Source organism: Pan troglodytes, chromosome 5 (assembly GCF_028858775.2).
Source record: "Pan troglodytes isolate AG18354 chromosome 5, NHGRI_mPanTro3-v2.0_pri, whole genome shotgun sequence".
NCBI classification, from domain to species: domain Eukaryota; kingdom Metazoa; phylum Chordata; class Mammalia; order Primates; family Hominidae; genus Pan; species Pan troglodytes.
The window spans coordinates 45,737,647-45,754,644 of NC_072403.2; the positions used below are offsets into that span (position 1 = coordinate 45,737,647).

Below are 16,998 nucleotides of genomic sequence, written 5' to 3' on the forward strand. Positions count from 1 at the left end.
TCAAGTCCCTCCTTTTTCTGGCTGTAGTTTTGGTTCCCACTGCACCTTTTTGAGCCCTGAGAGGTGCAGTGGAACCACCCTAGTAGAGCTTCTCATTCATTTGGGCTGTCGTTGTGCCAGGTTCTTACTCTGTCATGCCACTTGTTGAGAATGCTTTCCTGGACACCCCCTGAGCCCCTGGCATGTGCTGACGCCCTCTCTTCTTCTGAGGCCCAGCTTCGTTGACACTTCCTCTGGTGAATGTTCCAGATCCTTCCAGCCAGAAGTCACTCTTCCCCACCTACAGTCCCAGGGCCTGGAGCCGCACCTCCTTGCCTCCCTTACATCCTAGGATCTGATGTCAGGCTCATCTAAGATACCCAGAACATTGCCTTATACATGGCATTTACTCGGTGGGTGGGTGGGTGAATGGATGAATGAATGAATGAATGAATGAATATTTGACCATGACCTTGGAGAACTATTATCTGCTTGTTTAGTGCCCTAGTGAGTCAAAGAAACCTTTATTCTCTTTATCATTTCTCAAAATGAGAAAAACAGTTGGAAAACCCTCAACTCCCACCCTCACCCCCAAGTTTGAGAAATGCCACTCTGAGGGATTTTCAGTTTCACTTTTCCGGAAAGACGTTCCTTTCTCTCCTTCCTCTTCTCGGGTCTCAGCGATGCCCCCTGTGTCTCCCACCCCTAGGCCTGCACAGAGGGGACTCAGAGGCCGAGATAATTTACTTTTGCTTTCTTTGCCTTTTCCAGAGCATAGGGGGAAACCGTAATTTAGGCGGCTGCTAAGAATAGCTCCCCCAATCCTGGAAACAGCGTGTGCTTATTTTTGAAAGTGCTCCTTGTCTCTCCCCCAGCCCTGCCTGAGGCTCACAGTACAAGTCAGTCAAATTGTTCAGGGCAGCAGTGGTGTCTGGAGACCTGGTTTGAGTTCCTAGGTTCATACCTAGCGTCCTGAGCCTCGAGTTTCTTCGTCTGTAAAAAGGGAAGATGAAAGTTTGAGATAAACCTCGAATATGGTAGGTGCTCAATAAATAATTATATCTTTATTATGGTTGGAATCACTGGATTTAGAGGGCAACACTCTCAATGGGTCAGATAGTACAAGTGAGGAGCCAGTACGATATATTAAGTGGAATCATATGAAATCGGTGTTTCTGTGGACTAAAAATAATTGGATATTGTCAGTTGCGTAGGAATCAATCCAGTAATCCAGGAGTTGGCAGTCTTTCTATAATGGGCCAGATAGTAAGTGTTTTTGGCTTTGTGGGCCATACGGTCTCTGTTGCATGGTAGTAGCCGTAGACAATACTTAAATGAATGTGCATGACTGTTCCAGTAAAACTGTATTTGGGAAAACAGTCCGTGGGCTGAACGTGGCCCCTGTAATATCTGCCAAGCCCTATAGTAATATGTAAAACTAATGAAATTACAGAAAGAAAACTCTCTGTAATACCGTCAACATTCAGGTATCTTCACAAGTAGAACAGCAGCTTATCTGTGTAGCTATTAATAGTCTTTACTTTTACTAGGCTCTATTCCAAATGCTTTACAAATATTAACTACTTTAATCCTCCTGACAACCCTATGAATTATGTATTATTATATTTCCCCTGTTTTATGGCTGAAGAAACTGAGGCTCAGAGAGGCCAAGTAACTTGTTTGAAGTCACCTGGTTAGAGTTGATGGCAACTGAACAGAATTCAACTGAGTGTGTAGGGTAGAGTTGGGTGATGGTAATTCAACAGCTTCAGGGAGGAAGTGGATGGATTAGAGCTAAGAGGAATCCCCAGGTCTGCTTGCTGTCCACCAGCTTGAGGAGATGGTCTGCAGAGGCTTGGGGTGGAAGCAGGTGTGGTGTAGGTGGGCAGTGGGGAGATGTGTGGGCAGAGAGTCTGGTAGTGTCTCTTGGGACACGGGATGGAAAAGCATAGATTCTTCCTTTGGGAGCCAGGCCCCAAGCTGAGCCTGGGGCCATTTCCTGGGTGACTCCCAGCAGCACATGGCACGTGGAGGGTCAGCATATAGGGAGCAATGTCCGCCTGTGGAGCAGGAAATTGTTTACATTCCTTATGTTCCATGCAGCAGCTCTGGGAAGCTCTGAGCCCCATTCCCAGCCCCAGCCCCAGCCCCAGGGGACCTGGTGGGGAGAGGAGGGCAAAGGAACAGGCTCCCCAGGATGCCCGCAGCTCTGCCATCAAACCAGGGTACTCGCATACCCTTTCCATTTGCTTTGCCTGTTGATTTAGCCACCAAAGGATGAAGCCACTGGTCAGGACTCTGGGCTCACACATGCTGTGCTCTTCCTTCTGCGCCTCTGCTTATGCCGTTTTCCTTGCCTGGATTGCCTTTTCCCTCCCCTTGCACCCTTCCTTGATTCTCTCCTCTCTTTCAAGGCTGGCTCAATGTCTGCTCCTCCTGGAAGCCTGCCCTGACTTCCCCTTTACCCCCCACTCCCCAGGCTGGACCAGGTCCTCCTTCTCAGGGCTGCCCAAACACCTCGTTCTCTAACTCTCTTCGTTGTCACTGCCTGGACTCTCCTTGCTTTCCCACTAGAAGGAGACTTTTAGGAAAGGGATCACACCTTGTTTACTCCTGGGTCCTCATCACAGATCAGTGTTCAACACATGGCTAGAAGCTGGTCAAAAGCACATTTGTTTGAATGAGACACTACTGTCCTCAAACGCAGCCCTTTCACTTCTAAAACTTGGTCTTTGGGCAACTTGCCTGACCTCTGAGACTCTTAATGTCATCATCAGTAAGAAGGGATCGTGATAGCATTGTACGGTTGGGGGAATAAATGAGATAATGCAGAAAATTATCAGTATAATACCTGGTTCTCAGTAGGTACCTTGGAAGTGACCAGGGAGAGATAGTCAATACCATGTCCTTGTCCTGTTACCCCTGTGTCTGAAGGTAGGAAAGGAGGCAGTTTGATAGGAGGCAATTTGAATGTCCTAAAGCAATAGCATTTTCCGCAAGAGCTAGAGGAGGGGCTCATGAGTCAGCTTTGGTTCTGTGACAAGACCACTAGGCTTAGAGTAAGAATACTTACTTGTGAGTCCTAGCTCTATCTCTTAGCAGCTGGGTGTCATAGAGCAAGCCATGTAACAGCTCCTGAAGCCTCAATATTTTTATCTGTAAGAGGGGATAATAATAACCACCTTATAAGGTCATTGTGAAGCTGAAATGAGATTGCCCAGCTGTGAGAACACCTGGCCCAGCTCACAGGAAATGCAGAATCATGAATTATTAATATGAATCTGTGTAACACTTGAGAAAACTCTGAGCAGATCTCAGCTTAGGATACTTTCTGGACGTGTGCCTTATGGCTTAGTGGCTTACCGCTTTAGAGTCAGACAGTCCTGGGTTTGAATCCTAGCTATGTCCCTAACTAGCTATGTGACCTTAGGCAAGCTACTTAACCACTCTGAACCACAGTTTTTGTGGCTTTTGTTTTTGTTGTTGCATTTTTGGTTTTTTCTCCATAAGTTCTATAAAATGAAGCCAGTTATCTCAGAGAGTTGTCGAGGGAATAAAATGTCGACATAGCCAGTGTCTGGCATGTAGGAAAGTCTCAAGTGTTAGTATTATTCTGCTTCTATGTAAGACTGAGGGATAAACACTGATGATATGGGGCTTTTGAAGTCCTGAAATGTAAAAGCTGGTGTGTGCAGTGGCTAGGGGTTAGGGTTTGAGGGTAAGGTCTAGGATTGCATCTTTACCAACCAAATGGAAGGAATCAGCTCAAGTGGTAGGAAGTCCTTCCTGGCTTGGAGAGCAATGTGGGGGAAGCGCTCAGTACAGGCAGAGGACAGCCCCTTGGGAAGCCTTTGGGAATAGGATTGTGCAGGCAGTATGAAAGGTCAGAGCTGGGAAAGTCCTTGGAGGTCTTTAGTCAAACCCTGCCATTGCACAGAAAGGAAACTGAGGCCCAGAGAGACTAACACCATGGCCTGCTGAACTCCCGCTGGTGAGTGACAGAACTGGGACAGGCAATGTGCTTTCACTACAATGTAGAGGGACTGTGACGGTGATGGGTGCAGTCAGGCTGGAGCCACGAGAAGCGTTGCTTAACTGGCTGTGACCTATGGTTTGGTGTCTTAGGCCAGTTGGTCTGTGCTTGGGGACTAACAGTCTTGAGGAGACCTTGTCCCCACAGGAAGAGGGGAGGGAGCAAGGAGACAGGATGTGGAGGGCAGGGAGCTGCTGGCGCTGGGGAAGTTTTCATGGAGAGAAAAGTGGGTGGAGGTGGGGGCAGTTGAAATCTCTCTGGCCTGAGTTCAAGTCCACTTGGTTTCCTTGTGTCTTTGCATCCCCTTTTCTCCAAATTGCTTCTCAATTCTCCTCCGAGGTGGAAAACTCATTGTTCCTCTTCTAAAGAGGTTTTGCAGAAATGAATTCCTGTGGCCACTTCACCTTCTCCTCTCCCTGTCCAGGGCCAGTGATGAAGATTTGCTTATCTTTCTACCCAGAGATAGCTCAGAGCCCAGGGAAAAGCACAGCTCCCCTGGCCTAGAGGAAGGCAGAGCTGGGTGACTTCATAAATCTGGCCAGGCACATTCCCAGAATGCCAGGCCTCGGTCACCCCATCATTGCCTGGAGAAGCGCTGAGGCTTGCAGGCTCTGGGCAGGGCGAGTCTTACCTTGCTGGCGATGATGGGAATGGAGGCCCGCTGCAGGGTGGCGCTTCCTCTAGTGTCGCCCAGTGTGCTCCAAGCATTTCACTTCTGTTACTTCCTGTACTCCTCACTGAAACCCAGCGAGGAAGACCCTGTGATCAGGGTGTCACAGATGAGGAAGCCGGGCCTTCAGAGGTGAAGAGTACTCATGGGCACTAGCTGAGAACACAAAGGTGGGGGAATCCCAGTCTCCTGACTTCAAAGCCTCTGCTCCCCACCCCACCCCGCTACTAGGAAGCTGGAGTGAAAGAGGTGTCAGAGCAGGAGCGGGTGAGGAATTAGGGTTCAGATGATGGAAGCAGCTCCTACTGATGAGGAGAAGGAGGCAGCATTTGGAGCCTCTATAAACCTCTCCTGCTCTCTAGAGGGATTTCTAAACTAAGCTGTAGAGATTGATCTGCTCTAGCGGAGGGAGGCTATGGCTATGGGGGAGCTGAAGGAAAGGTAAGAAAAAAAGCCCATTGACAGGGAAGACAAGGTCTGCTGGGGCAGTGACTGGACCACAGCCTGGCTGCTGGAGTCCTGGGTTTTAATCTCAGCTCTGTTCCTAGGCCTGTGACCTCAGATAAGAGAGTTCCTCTTTGGACCTCCATTTTCGGATCTCTACCATGAAGTGACATGATTTCTAAGGCCTCTTTTGGCAGAGAACCTGTGATTTTAGTCTTGGATGTTCAGATGGGGCCTTAAGAAAGGGAGGCAAGGAAAGACTTAGGGTTTGGTTGGGAGGGCATTGTCCTCAGGAGCATAAACATACTTTGGAGCTGTCATACATGCAGCCCCTCAAAAAGACACATATGCAGCAGCCCCCTGAATGCACGAGGTCCTTCTCTTGGGGGATGGTACTTCCTGTTCGCAGGGTCTGTGTCTACTTCTCCTCTCCTGAGGGCCACTGTGCCTCACTCCCCGTACTCAGGGGAGATGCTCTAATATTTAACAACAGGTATGGCACAGGCCCTGGTCAGTCAGAGCAATCATGGCTGTAAACAGCTGGTGTAAGACTGTACCAAGGTGCACCAGCTATATGCCACCCCTGCTGCCATGTCTGATTCCTCTAGTAGAGCCAAGAAAGGTAAGAGGGAGACTAGGGAACAAGAGGCTGGGGAAGTAAAGGCAGAAAGAGGGGTCACAGGTTCTCCTTGTCCCTCCCTCATGGTGCTGTCATCCCAGCCTCCCCGCTGCCTCTCGGAGCTCCCTTCCCATGCCTTGTGCCCTGAACAAAGCAGTCTTGCTTGCCAGCTGCAGCTGCGTTCTGGAGGCTGATGGAACCAAGGGGATCTGGTCTGTATTCCATGTGATCATCCCACACTTGACAATGGGCAGGGGACCCCAGGGATTCCACCCCTACCTGCCTGAAGAGTTGGTGCTTTACTAACCCTAATGGTCAGAAACCAGGGCTTTGTCTTACCCACTGTTTGCCATTGGCTATCAAGTCCCAGGGGAACCCCAAAGTCCCCCTTCCACTCTGTTTTACTCTAATGCTAACCTACTCCAGGTCTTTGCTGCCATGTCCCTGGATTGCTGTGCTAGCCTGCTGGCTGCTTCTCCTACCCTCAGCCTCTAGGACGGTTCTCTTTTTCCTTACAAAGGTTCTTGATTGCTTATTAATTGCTAGTAGTCAAGATTTCCATCAGTATTTTTTGACTGATTAATAAGGACCCCTCTTTCCTCCATTTCCATGAGAATAGGTCATTTCCCAAATGGTCGAGAAATATTTACTGAACCCCCATGAAGCACAAGGCTTTTATTGGCTATAGAAATGGGGATGGCTGTCAAAGAAGCAGGAGACACAGCTCCTGCCCTCCAGGAACCCTCACGATATTTGTGAGAGCCAGCAGCAAAAAGATAACCAGTAATACAAGGGCAATCTTCCATAATGTGTTATTTGAGGCTTTTCTGGGCCTATTAAAAATTCTGTCACAAAGTTTATAAAGAAAGAGAAAATGGAGCTGGTAAAAAATTCTAGAATGACAGTTAAAATAGAGCATGATGTATGAGAGGCCAGATGAGATTATACTAAATTATTAGCTAGGACTTAGGAAATAAAACCATGTTCTCTAGAAGTTACCCTGAGTTCACTAGGAACAAATTATGCCACATTTATATTGTTCTCTCTTTTGATAAGATTCTAGAGCTTGGTTCAAAGGAGTGTCATAGATTTAGCATATCTTGAGTTCTACAGGGCTTTAGGGGAAATCTCTCATGTTGACTTTATAGAAAAGAGGGCTAGATGAGAGCATAGTTACATAGATTTAGAGCTGGTTGAAGGACTGTCCCCTGAGAGTATTGATGAAACTTCCCTGGCATTCCCAGATCAGGTTTTTGTGTCATTAGGGTCTGTGTCCTTGATGTGGTCAACATTTTTAGCAAAGATGTGCGTGATGACCACAGAGGCATTCTAATCTGTTAATAATCTGAGTCCAGGAGAAATAGCTAAGAATCAGAATTCTAAAATATATTGACTGCAAACCAATGATACTCAACAGGGATAAAAACAGAATTCCATATTTATGGCCAAAAAATTAAGATCTATAAGTACGGGATGGGGAGAATCTTGGCTGGGTAGCAGTTTGGTGCATAAGCTATGGTCTCTCTACTGAACCCCCCTAGGTTGTCAGGAACGAGTGGTTGAGGATGATTCTGCCTCTCAGGAGGCATGTGTACTGGTTGTTGGATTGAATTGATCTAGAGGCCATGTGGCACCAATGACAGGGGTAGCGTTCTTTCTCAAGCTGGTCATCATTGACCTAGGCTTTCCTAGTGGCGAGCCAAAGCCTTAACCCTTTCTGTCCAATGACTACTCAGCTGTTAAACGTCCATCAGTTCTGGTCTCTGGACAGAACAGTGTTCTCTGTGGTTGGCTGGTATGAAAAGAAAATCTGAGCAGATTTCTTCTGAAAATCTGAGCAGATGTCAAATAACATTCCAATGATCAGTCCTATTTCTGTACCCAGGCTTCGCTCTGACTCCCCTGGGTAACTCTCTGAGGACAACTGGCCGCCTCCTTCTAGAAGGATCAGTGAACCACTGCCTGTTGCTATTTCACATTCATCCAAACATGCCTGTACAGAAAACTGGGCACAAAACTGTACAAGCCTCTGTAGTCTTCCGTCTTCCTCCTGCTCTGGAGACCCAGGCTGCAGGAGCTATGCCACATCATTAGCTCAGTGTTTCCTCTGCCAGCCTTCTTCAACTCTTTCCTCCTCATTGGTCCATGCCTTTAAATCAGTTATCCCCAGACCCGGAAATGAATCAAGTGAGTAAGTGAGCCTTGCTGGAAGCTGATCTTACGGAAGACAGGGAATAGGAGCCCGTCCACACATTTATGGAAAGTCAGCTCTGGTCACATGGAAGTCACATTCAGTGACCCCAGCCTTTGTCCTTCTCTGAGGGCAAGGAAGGGGAATATGAAAGTGTCTTGGCAGATAACACTCAGAGGACATGGTGGGGAGGATATGTAAATGCCTCCAGGTGGGAAGAGCTGGAGGGAACAGAGGGATGCTGTGGGAGGAAGGGCGACAGCGGGGTGGGTGGGGCTTTGCTATTGGGTTGAGGGCTCCCAGCAACCTGTGGGACAGAGGTTATGAAGGCAGAGTGACCTCTGCCCTGGCCTATCTGACTGTATGCCTGACCACCCTGTGTTCTCTCCTCTTGTCCAGATCACAATGAGGACCTAGGGCATCTGCCTGCTGACGCCCCCTGGCCTGCAGTGACCATGGCCCCCCGCAAGAGGAGCCGCCATGGCCTGGGCTTCCTGTGCTGCTTCGGGGGCAGTGACATCCCCGAAATCAACCTCCGGGACAACCACCCTCTGCAGTTCATGGAGTTCTCCAGCCCCATCCCGAACGCAGAGGAGCTCAACATCCGCTTTGCAGAGCTGGTGGTCAGTGAGAGGGTGGGGAGAGACAGTGACAATGGGGAGGAGGGTGGATGGAGAGGCAGAGCTGGACAGAGGGCAGGGCCCCTGTGCTGGGGTCTCCATCTCTCAAAACTCCTCTTGGGAGGAGATAGGCCCCCAGGACACCTCAGCTATGTTGGGGAACCAGAGTCTCTCGCTGGGATGGACAGCATAAAGTGTGTCCCCAGAAGAATGGTCCTACCTCCTCTCTGCATTGGATTGTAGACCACATGGTGCAGTAATTAGGTTATCATAGGAAGGGGCAGCTCTGGGTTTTGCAAAATAAGATGGTGAGACATCTCAAAGAACATCAGAACACTTGACGCCTTTCTCTCTACTGCTCCTTGGAGTTTCCCTGGGATCTTTTAATGTCCGAGGCACAAAGAAGGGACAGAGTGGGATTCTGTGGGCAGACACTGTGCACCTCGGAACAGGGGATGATTGGCTAGGAACCTGGAGGTGGAAATGCCTATGTCATGCCTGGGGTCCCAGTTCAGGCCTGGGATGATTATGTGCTGTGCTTAGCAAGGGGCAAGCGGAAGCTCTGCCATTCACACCCGGACCATCCTGTGCTGATTCTGCAATGCCTGCCCAGACCAGCTTTCAGACTACCCTTGTGAGAAGCCTGTGTGTGTGCAGCTTTATACCCTGGCCACAAATAGACAGGCTAGGAAAGAAGCATGATTCCTTCTCTCTTTGGAGGTCTGGTGGTGAGACAAAGTCTGCACACCAAGGGAGGTCCCAGGCCTGGTAAAGAGCCATAAGTACATGTTCATCTACCATTAGCTCTTGGTCACTCATTCTGTGGTGGGCCATTAGTAAGCCAGTAAAGAAACAAGGCCATGTGGTTGGAATGTGGTTTTATACTTGTATTTGCTAATAGATATACCTGGTTAAGCCAATCCAGCTCTTTAAATAACAGGGTCCCTGTAAGATGAGATTATGCAGGTTATATGAGAAAGGTGTCCAGCTTCCTTGTCACATCAGGTTTAGGAAAACTCACTGTTTCCTGATTTTTTAGCTTTCCTCTGGATGGGGCAAGTGGTGGGGGCAAAGCGTTTGCTAGTGTAGAATAATATCTGAAGCCTGATTAGTGTTAGGGATATTTTCTTGAGTAGAGTGAGTTTTGAAAGAAGGACATGATAGGCAGTGTTCCTTTCTTTGGCTCTTTTATTCAACAGATATTTACTAAGCATCTTCAGGACAGGGACCCTTGCATGGCACTTTAGCAAAAACAAGGGTGAGTCAGACAAGTCTTGCCTGCAAGAAGAATAGCATCAGGTATCTCTCAAACAAGTGAACAATATTTCTTGGAGAGACTGCTGGGTGCTGGGCTGTATGAGGGTCCTAGGGTTGTAGAGATGAGCCACCAGAGACCTCCCCTGCCTCCAAGAATGTGAAAGCCTAGTAGGGAAGACTGATTTTGAGGAGCAGTGACAAGTGTGATGAGTGCTAGGACAGGGAGCATTCGGGGGGTGGCGGCATGGGAGTGTCTAGCAGGGAGCTGTATTCTAGACTGGGAGAAGTCACAGTGGCCTCTGTGAGCAGTGACATTTCCACCGAGATGATTAGATCAGTGAATGAGGTTCAGGACAATGACAGAGGGTCTCCTGCAGAAGAAACGGCATATGTGAGTCTCAAGTCAGAAAGGAGCTGGGTCCTTTTGGGGTACACAATGAAGACCAGAAGAACTGAAGTTTTTGGATTAAACCCTAAGGGCAGTGGAAAGCCATGGAAGATTTTAAGTAGGGATTTGAGGTGATCTGATCTGCTTTTCTAAAAGACCACGCAAGGTGCTCTGCTAAAGAACGGTTCTGGGTTGACCATTTGGAGGCTTTTGCCTCCTAATCCTACAGGTTAGAGAGAAGGGTGCCTTAGACTAAAGTATTAGCAGTGAGGATGGAGAGAAGTGGACAGATTCAAGAGCTGTTTAGGAGGAAAGATAATAGGACTTGGTAGGATCAAAGAGTGAGTAGGAATCAAAGAATACCCTGGTTTCTGACATGAAGTGTTGGATGGATATTGGGGCCCTGGGCAGGATAGGATATACTGGAGGAGATTCAAGTTGAGGGGGCTGGGATGATGAACTCAATCCACACATTCTTTCTGTACATCAGTTTCCTTATCTGTAAAATGAGTTGTTATAAGTTGTTATTTATTTATGAATAAACATTACATACTTAGAACAGTGCCTGGTACATAGTAACTCTACATAAGTACATCATAGTAGAGACGTACTGGAGACAATGGGGCCCTAGGGTCTGGAGCTCAGGAAACTGTTGGCCTAGGGGTACAAGTTTGAGAGAGTTTGAGATAATAACTGAGTCCTGGGGAACAGGTGAGGGAGGATGGTGCCCTGAGGGACTTCTACATTTAAAGGTAGGATAGAAGAGGAGAAGTCATCAAGGAAGCCCACGCAGGAACATAGGGTGAAGCAGGAGAGACTGCTCAGGAGGGTAGTTGCTAAAGAAACCAGGGAAGTGAGGTTTAATAAGGACCGAGCAGTCAGCAGTCAGTCATGTGCTGCCTAGGCTGAGCAAAACCACCATTGATTTAGGGGTATAGAGACCACTGGCTGGAAAAGACAAGTGCATCAATAATCTGAATACAAGCTCACATGGAACTGCTCTGTAGTTCAGGAAGGGAGAGATTCTTCTTACCTGGGAAGGTCTACTGAAGACTTGCGGGAGGAGGCTGACACTGTGCCCTAGGAATTAGACCAGGTCCTTAGTGTGAGTGGGTGCAGAGGCCTGTCCAGGTAGGACTCACTGTGTAAACAAAGGCACAGAGGTTGAAGAGGTGCAGAGTTTGTATTGGGAAATGTAAGGTGCATATAACTCTCCTTTTTCTTTTATTTCTGATTTTGATCGTGGGAAAGAAACCTCAAACAGGGTTCTGGGAATTTTGAGAAAGAACTTCCTGGGATATATAGAGAGCAGTTCTAGGGAAGAAATTTTGTTTGGGATTAAATCTGCAAGAGTCTTTAGTTCCAGAGGCAGGTGAACTGATGGGTATTATTTCAAATAATCCTTGTCTGTGCTGTCTGAATGGCAGTCCCTGGCCACGGGGGACTACTGGCTCATCTGAATTGAGATGAACTGTAACTGTAAAATGCACACCAGATTTTGAAGACTTAGTGTGAAAAAAAGGAATGTAAAATATCTCATTATTAATTTTCTACATGATTTTATGTTTAAATGATTATATTTTAGATTTACTGGTTTAAAATGTACTATGAAAATTGACTTCACCTATTTCTTTTAAATTTTTTAATGTGACTAGAAAAAATTGAAAATATATGTCGCCCATGTTATCTTTCTATTAGGCAGTTCTGATCTAGGTGAGAGAATAAAGTCTTAATATTCTCCCTTGAATAAAAGTATAGGGAAAAGATTACAGATATCAAAATTTAAGACTATTATACTTCCTTAGATATTGTTTTCACTGTTTATTGTATTTGAAAATATAAAGAGTCATAATATTATGCTTTGTTATGCTTAATTTATGCTTAATGCAAGTTTTGCTTTTGATTTTAAAAAAAGCACACTATGTTCTCCATGGCCCATTAACTAGTCCTTTGATTAGCCCTGGCATTGCTCATGAATGACAGGAGAGGCAGCTTCAAAAAGAGAGCTTTTCAGGGGCCGTCTAGCACAGCAAAACCTTCAAATTCACCCTAAAATACCTATGGAGTTACCCCAAATATGACCTCATAAAGTTCCAGTTAGCTCCTTGGAAAGTTTGGACTAGCCTGATGGAGCCCCGTGCCTTCTCTTGCTGGTCCTGCAGTGGGAGGGGCTGCCTCCAGCAGGCACTACCTCCCTCGGAAGCAGATCAATGCCTCCCTGGGCATGGCTCGCCCATCCTACTCTGAGTGGCCCCTTGTCCTCACCAGCTCTCTCCAGCCTGTGCTAGGGCCTATGCTGAGTTTGGGGGAGCCAGAGAATGTCTAGGGCAGAGATTCGAAGGGCAGGTAGATGTGAAGGATGGGGCAAGAATCTGAGAGAGGCAGAACGAGATCTGCAGACAATTCCCTTCTTTGTTAGGCTTTGTATTATGGTGTCCACAAGCTTAAGAATGACAAGGGATGGAAGACAAGAAACCCCAGGGCGAGAGGATCAGGAGCTAGCAAAGCAATGCAGGCGATGGGCAGGGAACAGGGTGACCTGAAGCAGGAGGGTGGATTTGCAGAGACAAGGTTGGGGGTGGACAGGAAGTAAAGGGAGTGCAATAGAAGTCACATAGGGTTGGTTGAGGCAAGGGGATGGGGCTGTATCTCTGATAGAAAAAGAAATGCCCTATCATATCTTTGATGCTCTTCGGGAGGAAGACAGTAGGCTGAGGAACTGATTTGGGGGAATTGTAATTTCCTGCAGGGCTGACTATTCTAATCTCAACCATCCCTAGTGTCAGATGTATTTTTTCTTATTGTCTTTGCAGGATGAATTGGATCTCACTGACAAAAACCGAGAGGCTATGTTTGCACTGCCCCCTGAGAAGAAATGGCAGATCTACTGCAGCAAGAAGAAGGTGCCCTCTCTGACCCCTCCGGCCACATCTCAGGGTTCATGGCATGGGGTGGCTCTTGCTGCCTTGCCTGCTCATGCATTCACCTGATGTTTATTACATGCCAGCCCTGTTCTAGGTGTTGGAGGAACAACAGTGAATAAAATAGAAAAAGGAAATTCTGCTGTCCTGGAGCTTACACTCAAAGAAATAGGATTCTCTTTTTCAAAAACGCTTAAAGCAGGACCTGCTGCATCGCAGGACTGGGGCTTGCTGGGAGACAGACAAAGAAGCAGAGTCTGGACTCTCTCGTGCCAGCTCCCAGGCATGGAGGGTGGGCATCATGGACCATACCTGGAGCAGCTTTGCTATAAGAAATCAGTTTGGGGGGCAGGGATGTCCTCTTTTGGATCTTTAGTCTCCACTCTGTCCCAGGCTAGGGCTCACACATCCGTCCATGTTCTCCTCGCATATCCTCCCTCTCTTCTTGCTCATTAAAAGATGCTGTTAGCCTCCTGCTATGGCCCTCCCTAGAAAGGGGTATGCTGAGCTCCAGTGGGGCTTAATTGGACTTGATCTCCTCCCTTCTGCTTTCCCAGCGGCTGTGCATTCTTCTCTCTGCTGTCTCCATCTCCGTGTTTCTTCAGCTTGCCTCTGTCTCTACGTCTCTCTCTTGCCCCCTTTCTATTTTAGTCTGTTTCTTTTGCTCCTGAATTTTCTTTTCATGGCCTACTTTCCTCCTCTCCCCTCCACCCTCCCAGTTTTCAGACTTGAGTCCCAAGTCTAAAACTTGTTATTCTGCCCTCCTACATTGCTTTGGTGTTTGGGGACCAGAGCCTGGCTATTCCCACGCCTGAGGCTTAGGCTCCCTCCCTCCTGGGAGGAGACAGGAAGGTCTGGGCGGAGTCTGAGCCATGTATCCTCTGTGCTCCTGTGCCCCCTCATAGCTCTTCTCTTACTCTTCCTGCTGAAGACTTTATCCCATTCCGAGGTCTCCACACTGAGCCAGACTGACCTTGTAACATTGGAGGATTCAAATATACACCATTTCAGAGTTGCAGGAACCTGGAAAACCACACAGTGTCGATGCAGTCTCATTCTTTATTCTACAAATGAGGCCAAGAAGGCCTAGAGAGGCAAAACTCACCCATAGCCCACCCAGTCCGTTATGGCAACTGGCTGCCCATTGCTAGAACCTGAGACTGCTGGGGAAAATAGTGCTAGAGGCTGAGGACCTGTGACAAGAGGCATGGGCTGCACACGCTATGAGCCATTGTCTAGTATACTCAATGCATGCTTATTAAGCACCTGCAGAATATAACACTCTGTGTTTATGCATCTCATTGTGAGAAAAGCAGGTCTTTAAAAAGCTCAAATCATGGAAAGAAGGAAGGAAGGAAGGAAAGAAATTTCAGGTGTAATTAATCATATCTCATGATTCTCCATTTTCCAAATTGATTTACTATGGAGTTCCCTTAAGTTGGTCTCTTCTACAGCTGCTAAAAACAAAACAAAACAAAAAAAAACGGCCAGGCATGGTGGCTCACACCTGTAATCCCAGCACTTTGGGAGGCCGAGGTGGGCAGATCATCTGAGGTTGGGAGTTCGAGACCAGCCTGACCAACATGGAGAAACCCCATCTCTACTAAAAAAAAATACAAAACTAGCCAGGTGTGGTGGCACATGCCTGTAATCCCAGCTACTCGGGAGGCTGAGGCAGGAAAATCACTTGAACCAGGGAGGTGGAGATTGTGGTTAGCCGAGATCATGCCATTGCACTCCAGCCTGGGCAACAAGAGCGAAACTCCATCTCAAAAAAAAAAAAAAAAAAAAAAAAGATTTATTAAAATAGAAGGCATCTCTCACTGCCTTCCAAACCAAATTGTAAGTTCCCCACACACTTTCACAACCTTCCACCTTCCCACATGGCACTTCGTCTGTCTATAACACCCTCCCCACCTGTCTTAGCTGTAATGCTCTTTAATAGCCCAGTGTTCTTAGACCACTCACGTCAACCCCCTACAAGCCTTCTGTGTTGGATGGATCACCCGCCAAGGTCTGCTATGGGTGGCTCTACCATAGAACATTTACCACCCTTTCTCTGGCACTGGACTGTTACATGGAAGGCAGAGACCATGACTCTTTACTCTGTACTTTCAGAGCTCAGCACGGTGATTGGCATCTAGTAGGTCCCCATTCAGTGCATATGGCATGGGTAAATGACGAGCCAGCAAGTTTAGGAAAGGATGTGTTTGCCGACACAATTGTTTTTGGTGCTGATTCCCCTCCCCAAGGCAGAAGGCAGAATGTTTGGCCTTCAGTCATGGAGAATTTAACATGTATAACCATGATTAAATTTAACATTTAACCATGTGAAGTCATAAAGACCCAAACAAAGCAGCTTTTCTACTGGTCTAAGATTTGTATTTTGTGAAACAAAATAGAAAACATCGAGTGGATGGAGCTGAGAGCTGCAGGGCCCGCTGGCAGCTGGCAGAGAGGTGTTTTGTCAGGGAGGGTCTGGAGGAAGTTGTTTTCATGCCCATTTGGAAGCAGGAGAGTGGAGAAAGCAGATGGGGAGGAGCCTCCAAAGTGACCTGGGGCACAGGAACAGGAATGAGCAGGATGGGTGTGAGGCCCAGAAGCAGATCCATTTGGCTGGAGAAGGCTGGATTTCCAGTCAACATTAATATTTCTTTAACTCCCATCATTCTTGCCCATACTTGGGGAAGAGTCGAGCCTGTCTCTTGAGGGCTGAGCACTGGGCCAAAGGTCCTCGGATCTGGGCTCTGCCTCCCCGCTGCACATCCCCCTCATTCAGGAGTTTGCCAGGAATTAAATCACAGGCCTAAGGGGGTCTCCTGAGTCTTTTCAAAGCCCAAGGCCTTGGAAATTTCTCTATTTTTCTAAAGTTACTATTTAGTGAGTGCCTACTCTGTGCCAAGTGTTTTCTATTAGTGTTCTAGAACTACCTGAAAGACTTTAAGTTTTTAAATTTCCAAACTGTCACAGACCAATACTTTGGTAAAATATGAGAATGAGATTATCAGAAAAAGTAAAAAGATGTATAAAAATAAACAGGAATTTGAATTAGATTCAACAGCCAGGAAATTATATTTCATTAAATACAAGCTGAGCAAACAGAACAAGAGAAAAGAATTTTTAAAAAATGGTGCACGTTGCTCACTGAAAGTACACACACCTGCATAGTTTCTGCCCGCGTCGTTGTCTGGCCATGAGAGTCAATGTTCATAATCTGTATTTCACCAAGGGAGAAATGGAAGCCTGGGGGAGAGTGTAATTTCCTCCAACCCACCCGACATGGGCAGAGCTGGGAAATGAATCCCTCTGCTGACACGGAATGAAGCTCAGGATCTCAGGCCACGGGCCTGTCTTGCCTGTTGGTCCATGCTGTCCTTTTTCTTGTTTCAGGAGCAGGAGGACCCCAACAAGCTGGCAACCAGCTGGCCTGACTATTACATCGACCGCATCAATTCCATGGCTGCGGTGAGTGGCTGCCCCTCTCCTGCCCTGCCCCCACCTGGAAAGGCTACGGCAGGGAGTGATTCCCCCAGCCCCCACCCCCGACACACCAAACTGCCTTTTACTGCTCCTCAGCGCCCCACTGCCCACTCACTGGAGTTCAGCAGCTTTCCAGTTATTCATGAAATTTTAAGGTAATCCACCCCTCCTCTGGGCAATCTCAGAGTCCCCCAACCATTTAAACATTTTAAAATCCATTTGGGCATCACACAAACTTGGGAAATAAACCGGGCCAGTACTTCTCTCCATTTCACAGATGAGGAAAGTGAAGTCCCAGCCCAGAACCTAGGTCTTCCCAGGGGCCGACACTCGGTCTCAGTAAACCATTCCCTGAGGCCTCACCCTTTCTGAGGCAAGCATGGCCCCTGGGTCACA

General features: G+C 47.5%; 1 protein-coding gene across 8 annotated transcripts in view; it reads left to right on the forward strand.

The window, feature by feature from the left end:
- Positions 1 to 16,998, forward strand: part of DAAM2 (dishevelled associated activator of morphogenesis 2) — a 114,267-nt gene that overhangs the window by 57,296 nt on the left and 39,973 nt on the right. For 7 of the 8 annotated variants that reach the window (XM_016955401.4, XM_054685763.2, XM_016955402.4 and 4 more), the window contains exons 2-4: positions 8,336 to 8,559; positions 13,015 to 13,104; positions 16,513 to 16,587. In XM_016955401.4, coding sequence (XP_016810890.2) covers positions 8,392 to 8,559; positions 13,015 to 13,104; positions 16,513 to 16,587 — 333 coding nt within the window. In that variant the 5' untranslated portion in view covers positions 8,336 to 8,391. Of the gene's footprint in view, positions 1 to 910; positions 1,017 to 8,335; positions 8,560 to 13,014; positions 13,105 to 16,512; positions 16,588 to 16,998 lie in introns of those variants that run through there. The other variant, XM_016955403.3, reaches the window with a different exon arrangement.